Consider the following 8203-nt stretch of genomic DNA (forward strand, 5'->3'; position numbering starts at 1 on the left):
AGTTAAGTCAGTCTTAAACTCTAATTTTAAAATTTAAATCTTAAAATTCTAAAAAGAATCTTGTTTAATCATTCAAATTTATTGTTTGAAGATTAAAACAATAGCTAGAGATTAAAATCATAATTAAACCTAATAATAACCATATCCAACAAACAGTATGTTTTTTGTTGAACGGAGTTTTCTGGTAAAAGAAAAATCAGTTGTTTTAGTAAAGCTCTGAATTTTTCTATTTCTCTTTTCACTTAAAATTAATTAATAATTAATTTTTAAAAAAAACATTTTTACAATATTAAAAAGGAAAACTTGCTTTAAACCTGAAAAATGGCTAGGCAGAAATCCAGCCTTTCCTAACAATGATGGGCAAATGCTAAAATATATTGGTCAAGCACCAGTTTGCAGTCCCATTAATACGATTTGACCAACACCAGATTCAATTCCAATTGATATGATTATCAGATTCATTAACATTTCAGGAAAAGCTTCATCACACCGGACACCTCAAATAATTGCTCGCCCTCAAACTTGGTTGAAGGAATCCTATCTGTTTCTCAGAATGAAGCCATCAAATTATAATCACTAGACAGTACTTAAAATAGTGAAAAAACTACTGATGCACAGATAATTTTAGTTCAAATACTTTTCTGCTTATTCTAAAATGGCTAATAATAGCCCAAATTGTTGCCACAAACATCCAACAAAATACAACTAACTCCCAATATTTGCTTTGTCAAGAACTTTCAGAATGTTACTGCTTTTGTGCTTCCTCTCGTGTAACAGCTCTAACATAAATTTCGTAACAGCATCCTGAAACATCATAAATAAGCAAACAAGAACATTGAAAAGATGGAACACGAAGAGAAATTAGTAAGATTGTTTCAAGAGAAATAACATACTACAAACTAGCATATATTCAAATACACATGGATATAGGTAATGCAAAATATTAGTGTGCGCAGAATCGTCAATTAATGAGTGCTCTCATTATATTATTATTCACACATGTTCCTAGTTGTGAACAATGCCAAAACACAGTAAAAGGTGTCCATGAAAAGAAACTGAGAAATTAAGATTTCAATAAGCTAAAAAAATTTAAGAAAATCTGAAACATCTTAACAGATAGCAAATAATAGAATATTTTGACATGGCTGAAAGTGATTATATATGTTGAAATGTAAAGTTTTCTGATTCAACTCCAGTCCCAAAACATTTGCATAATCATTTGGATCACCCTAGTTCATCAAAATTGAAGATAAGTTTTAGATACTGAATCTTGTCTTGTAGGAAAACATGTTAGATCTTCTTTTCCCAAAAAGTGTCAAACATGATGTAGTTCTGGTTTTTCTAATATTTATTTTGAGTACATGTTAGATCTTCTTTTCCCAAAAAGTGTCAAACATGATGTAATTCTGGTTTTCTAATATTTATTTTGATATTCGGGGATCAAGTCGTGTCACTTCTTTTGGTTTCATAACCTTTATTGATGAATTCTCTCAATGTACTTAGGTTTATTTAATGAAAGACAAATATGAACTTTTATCCATATTTATGTCTTTCTTCAATGAAATTAAAAACCAATTTGAAAAGATAAATAAAGTTCTCAAAAGAGATAATAATAAGGAATATTTTTCTATTGTGTTTTCTTCATTCTTATCTTCCGGGGAAATTAGATTAATCAACATGTTCTAGTGTTATCGACATTGAATAACGGAAAATATCGAGGACCCCACAAATCTTTTATGAAATTATAACAATAACAATAACCATAACGAGTTATGGTGGAAACATTGTGATCAAAAGAAATACAATGCAATATATATATATATATATGTGTGTGTGAATTTAAAAAATATACAAAAATATATTTGTAACGCAAAAGTAATGAAAAAGACAACCATAATTAATGATAATATTATGTTTAGAAATTCAAATCATGATAACATCAAATCAAAACACCACAAATTTCAAGTTCAAAACTTAAAATAACAACAAAACATAAAATAAGTCTCTTAAAATCTTTAATTATTTGATTCTTCTTCAATCCCAACATAATTGTCTTCAATATTATCCAATAGGATACATCTCTCCTCCTCTTCCCTTCTAGATAAACTCTTGTCAAAGTTAAGTAATTTTTCAAACTTAGAATAAGAACTATCATGCAACCCATTCAAAACCCCAACTTGAATCTTCTCTTTACATTGGGTTGAAGTTGCACTCCACCTGAACCTTTCTTAGAAGTATCGTAATATTCAATAACAATACCACCACTTGATGGTTGCTTTCTTTTATTGGTTGCTTGTCTCCTTGTATAAATTATTGTTTCTCCAACACTAACTTCATAAACAGTTGCCCAATTAAGAGTGGGATCATCATCAAAAACCAACTTATTTCCCTCATCTTCATTATCTACTTGTCCCAGTAACCACTCATTACATCACCAATGTCATTTAGTACAATAGATTCTATTTCATCCTTAATATTGTATCTTTGAGCAAGTTGTTAGTTATACTTTATGTAAACCAAATCATGCAACATTTTGTGATCCAACCTATTCCCGTTTTTTTTAATGAAGTTGCATTATGAATAAGTAAAATGTGAATTACTTTCTTTTTACATTCTACCAAAAAGATAATATTAACATGAGTCATATCATGAACAATAATTAGAACTTGCTTAAATACACTCCAGTTGCGCTCACATCACATCTCAATGAACTACACGTCAAACTTAAAATCTTGATTGCTAGCTTTTATGAGGTGGAGTTGCGTGCCTATAATCACCATTGAACTATAAAAGCAAAGAAAATAACATAGAATGTAACCATTAAAGGATATAATTTATATCTTAATACAATTTAAAAAGTATTTAAGTGTCTCCCTTGGGACTGTGATCTTCCTTGATTATTTGGCAAAGTCATCACCAAAGAGTCCACTTCCATTCTTATAAAGAGGCAACTCAGTTAAATTTTTTTGTTGTACAACTTTATTTGACACTAACCTCTTGATGCAATCATACAATCTATTGGTAACTTCCAAATCATATTCAAAAAGTGCCCAACCGCATGCAAGGGGCAATGAAGTTGGCATGTTCATCTATTATCAATTATTGTAAACACATCCTTGTATTTACTTCCATTGTTATTGAATGACTTCATTTTTGTTTCCTTGACTTTCTTCATTGCTTCATATATATAGCCCATAGTTGTTTTTCTTTTCCCATCTACCAAACAAAATACATGAACAAGAAGAGTCATGATTTTGAAAGTAAATACATGATTCCAAAATGAAGGCATAAGAACAATTTTTGTAGCTTCCCTCCCCTTAGCTTCCTTAGACAACTTGTTCTTGCTTTATTCATTTGATGAAGTAAAAATCTTTCTCAAATTTTCCTTCTCTTAATGCAACTTTTGTAATGATAAATAAGAGGTAACAAACCTTGTAACTGGGTGTCTTACCAATTCTCTTATTTGTAAATTGTCTCAACAAACTCAAGGAACTACAATGACTATAGATAAAATCAACAAGACCAACCCTTCTTTTGTATTGTCTTCTTTATCAAATGAAGTTTTCCAATGTCTTCAAGCATCAAACTTATACAATGGATAACACAAGGAGTCCAATAGAGATGAAGTTTTTTCTCTTCCAATAATTTACCAACCCACACATAATTGTTTCCATTATGTGATAACTTAAACAACATTTTCTTCTCCAATCTCCTCCACAAGAATATCAAGCATCTCAAAGACTTTTTCCCATGTCTTCACAAATTTAGAACCATCAATGGACTGGAACAAACATTGTCCCTACAATGGAGCTAACCAAAAAGTTAATCAAACATTGTTGCTTTCGGTCAGTCTATGCATCTGACATAATAGAACAACCATATTTGCTCCATTATTATTTATGATCTCTCAACAACTTTTCAATGTAGTCAACCTCCTTGTTGAAAAGTGGAACTATAATTTCATAATAAGTAGGAGATGGCAAATTAGGTCCATAAGCACCTATAGCATCAATCATATCTTGAAAACTTTTCAATCTTACAAGGTTGAATGACAAGCCTGCTTTTTACCAAAATCAAGCAACATATTGATTAACTCATACATTTAAATTTGTCACATGCTTCTTTGATATTAGATTTTCTTTTTTCTCTTCTCTATTGCAACACTTGGACTTCTACAAAACATATATATTGGTCCTTTTTTCCACCACTAATTCTCCCCTTATAATTAGTAGATGAGGAAATCTCAAATTTATCTTCACTCTCATAATTATAATAAGCCGCACTATATACATGATTGATGGAAGGGGTGGTTGTTTTTTCTTTAAATAATTTCCAAAGTTCTTCTCTCACATTTTTTTGGAATCTTGGTGCAAGCAACAACATTACCCTTCTTTGCCATCAAATGTTCTTTCGCTCTAGTAATTCCTCCTTTCATAACTTCCCAACAGTAATTACATAAAATATATTTATGTTTGATTCATCCATCGGATGACCATGTTTCAAGCCTAAGTCATTTTTATGGGATGTTCTGGAAGTGTCATAGTCATTGACATTATTGTATACTTTTCAGAAAATAATTATACTGGAAGTGGAAAAAAAGAAGAAAAAAATTAGGAACTGAACAAAAATAATTTGAAACAAGAAAAACACTTGCAATCAGCAGTGGCGATGGTGGTGGCGGCAACAATAGGGACAACAGTGACAGAGGTGTCAACAATAGTGTTAGTGGTGGCAATAGCCGGACCGTTTGCTGCAGCAAGCGACCGTGAATGGCAACGACATTGGCAAGCAGTAACCAGAGTGAACAAGAAATAGGGAGAGGTTGTTTTGATGTGGGTAAAGTATTAGGTTAAATTATAATATTTGAATTAGGTCATCCCAACTCCTTTTAACAAAATGAATAATAGAAGATTAAGAGAATAGGGTTTAGGGTTTCTATTGCTATTGCACATTAGGGTCTCATGTGCACAACCTCCTTCGTTTTTGGATGGGTCTCGCGTTGTTGCACCCTCCTTCATTTTCATATAGGTTTCGCACCTCATACTTCTTTTGGGAAGTGTGTTTATCTTATGGTATATTTTGAAGAAATTGTTATTAAGGAAATGATATCACTAGAGTTGCTCAATTAAAAAAGCATTTATTTACTTTTAGATTAAAGATTTGGGCTATCTAAAACATATTTTTGGTATTGAAGTGGCACAATCAAAAGGTGTCATCATTTCACAAAAAATATGCTCTTTGATATTTTGGAGATTACAAGCCTGACAAATTTCAAGCCGATTGATAGTCCTATGGACTCAAATATATATATTGAGTGTGTATACACATTTACTGATGTGTATATATATGAGTGTGTGTGTGTGTGTGTGTGTGTATATACATCAATAAAAGCACAGCAGTGTAGGTTCAATACACTGTATTTTATCATCTTATTTATTGAAACATATAAATAGACCTTTAAACAACTATGCAAGTAGCCCATATTGCTCAATGCTACAGTTGCTAACACTTGAGGAAATGATCAGCATGGAAGGAACATGTACATAGATCTCAGGAGAAATATGTCCTATTGGCTCTAACTCAAACAAGCCCTGCAACTATGACAATATCCTAAAGCCAAAAGTTACACACTCAAGGGAATAAAGAGTACTACGTCCTCTTTTCCAAAGTTGCTATTTCAGAAAAAAAAAATCATAATGTACTTCTGATAATCTATCATATTCACTAATCCAAATTTACTTGTGAAGTAATCATCTTTCAGTAATCAAACTGCAAAGGTAATGAGGCATGCTGTATTTCCAAATCACTGAGGACTAATCCTAAGCCAAACAACAAATCTGGCTCAGACCATTTCCAACTAAGTTGTTCATAGGTTTGACCTCAGAGAAACCAATTTTAAACACAGATTTGAACAATTTATTTCTTTATTGAAGCTTATTAAAAGAAAGACTCCCTTATGTGCGTTTAGCTGGTTAGTTTGGTTTGGAAAACACCACCAAGACCACTTCACCTCACACACGCCCTCCTCAAAAAACGAGGTAAGATTCAATCATAAAAGAACTTGCAATATCTTATCAGATAAAATTTAATCAAATTCTCAACTTATGCAATTACATGGATTTTTTTTCTGAACTTGTGCAAACTTAGAATCAACAGAAGCTATTGATTTTGGAACAAAATTCACATGTCAGGTACCTGCTTTGAGAACTTAAAAGAAAGAATTGAAAAACCATAATCTAAGTTTTGTTTAAAAAAATTTATGGTTTTCAAAGTTAGTTTATTGGGACTACAAGGATAAACTTCACATTTAGAATGATGTGTGAACGACAATAAGCCAACAAATTTGAAATGAAACAAAAACAATATTCAAAGATAAATCATGAGTCCGGTTCAAATGATTTAGAAACTACCAGACTTGATATTCCAGACTGCTTCACAAACACATAAACTGTCACAACAAAGTCCAGCTCATTAACAAACGACTTCAATCCTTAAGAGCTAATAATAAAGAACTACTCACAGTTTCATTTTTCAAATCAAAGTCTTTCAACTTCCATTCCCAAATTACAATACCACAAACAAACACTCACTCCTTCAATTAAAATCAGAGTTAAAAGCCAACATACCTGCAACAACAACAACTGTGAGAACATCCCCGATTCTTTTGAGCTGTTTTACACTCTTCTTATACGATTTGAATGGTTTCAGAACTGAATCTTTTGCTAAGAGCTGCAACAAAATGCAAGCAGTAAAGATGAATGCACAGGCAAACAAATGTGTGCCAAAACCGTTGAGCATGTTATGTTCTACAACAAATTCGCAAAAAGCTAAAAGAAAATATATTAAAAAAATACAAAATACTTTCTCTATTTCTTTCAAGGACACGACAAATAGCAAATGACAAATTCGTGGAGACACGACCAAAATCATATTTCAGAAATTTGCCTAACACCGAATGCCAATATTTGTTTACAAAATGAATCCATCAAAAGAAAACCCTCCATTTTTATTGACTAAGTCGAGAATGAGGTTTTCTTAAACCCCAATTCTATTGTCAAATTAAATCCAATTAATTATAAGTAGAAAATATGTGATCTAGATGCACGAAATTACTTGAATCATGAAAGGCAATAACAAATCTAATAATAATAAAAATTAAGCCTTACAGCTTTTTCACGATGCCCAGGTTCAACGTGGAATCGACGGCGCGGAAAAGAAGCGGAATCTTCAGTCTTCTGATTTCTCAAAAGGGATTTCAGTATAAGATAAAGCAAAACCCAAACGTTAAACGAAATTAACAACATATTCAATATGCGATAGAAATGAAGTATGGGAATACCTGGGAGTGAGATACAAAACGGGAAGCAATGGTTGCTTTGTTCAAGAAGAACGCCATTTTCTTGAAGCGCTTTGAAGTAAAACGACGTTGGTGAAGTTCAGAGCTCTGGGAAGCAAATTAAAACGAAGCAAGGTGAAGAGAACTACCCCCACTCAGATTCCAACTCCTCTCTATTGGATCAATACTTGGAACTATACTTTAATATTTTATTTCTTTATTGTAATTTTAATTTTGTTAATATGACTTAGTTATGTTTTTAGCTTTGAATTATATTTTTAATGACTTCATTTTCTTTTTAATTCTTTTTGTTTAGTAGAGGTACATAAACCATGATATTTGATATTATTTAACTTTGATACAAATCTATTAAAAAAATTGTCTATTCAAACATTTAATACAAATGCTACAATAAATCATGTTAACCTGTTTAAAAACTAGGTAGAGTTCACATCTTTATTTATTTTTTATTGTTTAATTACTAAATATTTTTAAAATTATCATCAAATTTACAAATGTCCGTTAAATTAGGTTAAATTAATCCAATCAGACATAATTTAACCTAATTGATTGAATTGTGTTTTATTTATAATTGAATTAAATTTAATATAAACTAACTCTATCTTATACAAGTTAGGTGATAAATTTAATATAGAAAATATATTTTGATTTAATAATTTATATTATATTTTTCTTTTCATCTCTTTAATTAGTTTGTATAAATTTATTATGAATTAACTTAGTTAAAGTCTTGAATAAAATTTTATAATAATTATGTCATTTTTAGATTAGATTAATACTTAAAATTACATTTTTAATAAAAAATTCAAAATTACTCTGTCCAATCTAACTCACTAAAAAAGAAGT

The 8203-nt window shown here is 30.8% G+C and overlaps 1 protein-coding gene and 1 pseudogene across 2 annotated transcripts; both read right to left on the minus strand.

Moving 5' to 3' along the window:
• Nucleotides 1–429: 429 nt before the first annotated feature.
• On the minus strand, nucleotides 430–7580 carry LOC137822928 (succinate dehydrogenase subunit 7B, mitochondrial). Of its 2 annotated transcripts, none has more exons than XM_068627953.1 (4): nucleotides 7340–7580; nucleotides 7167–7235; nucleotides 6627–6729; nucleotides 430–804 (listed from the first exon to the last, which is right to left on the minus strand). In XM_068627953.1, exons 1-4 carry the CDS (start codon nucleotides 7394–7396, stop codon nucleotides 746–748), a joined length of 288 nt encoding a protein of 95 aa, XP_068484054.1. In that variant the 5' UTR covers nucleotides 7397–7580; the 3' UTR covers nucleotides 430–745. The 2 variants fall into 2 exon arrangements, with proteins under 2 accessions (XP_068484054.1, XP_090151992.1); XM_090295866.1 differs by having other exon boundaries at nucleotides 7167–7232; nucleotides 7340–7522.
• Nucleotides 3017–4153, minus strand: LOC150025220 (uncharacterized; annotated as a pseudogene).
• Nucleotides 7581–8203: the final 623 nt, after the last annotated feature.

The sequence above is a fragment of the Phaseolus vulgaris genome, chromosome 9, assembly GCF_051622355.1.
Source record: "Phaseolus vulgaris cultivar YP4 chromosome 9, ASM5162235v1, whole genome shotgun sequence".
NCBI lineage: Eukaryota > Viridiplantae > Streptophyta > Magnoliopsida > Fabales > Fabaceae > Phaseolus > Phaseolus vulgaris.

What these genes read in the sequence shown, in the direction of transcription:
- LOC137822928 (XM_068627953.1), bottom strand. Translation starts at nt 7,396, where the DNA reads ATGGCGTTCTTCTTGAACAAAGCAACCATTGCTTCCCGTTTTGTATCT. An exon ending in GTTTTGTATCTCACTCCCAG is followed by an intron (nt 7,236 to 7,339) that starts GTATTCCCATAC and finishes TTGAGAAATCAG; the next exon opens with AAGACTGAAGATTCCGCTTC. An exon ending in CTGGGCATCGTGAAAAAGCT is followed by an intron (nt 6,730 to 7,166) that starts GTAAGGCTTAAT and finishes ATTTTGTTGCAG; the next exon opens with CTCTTAGCAAAAGATTCAGT.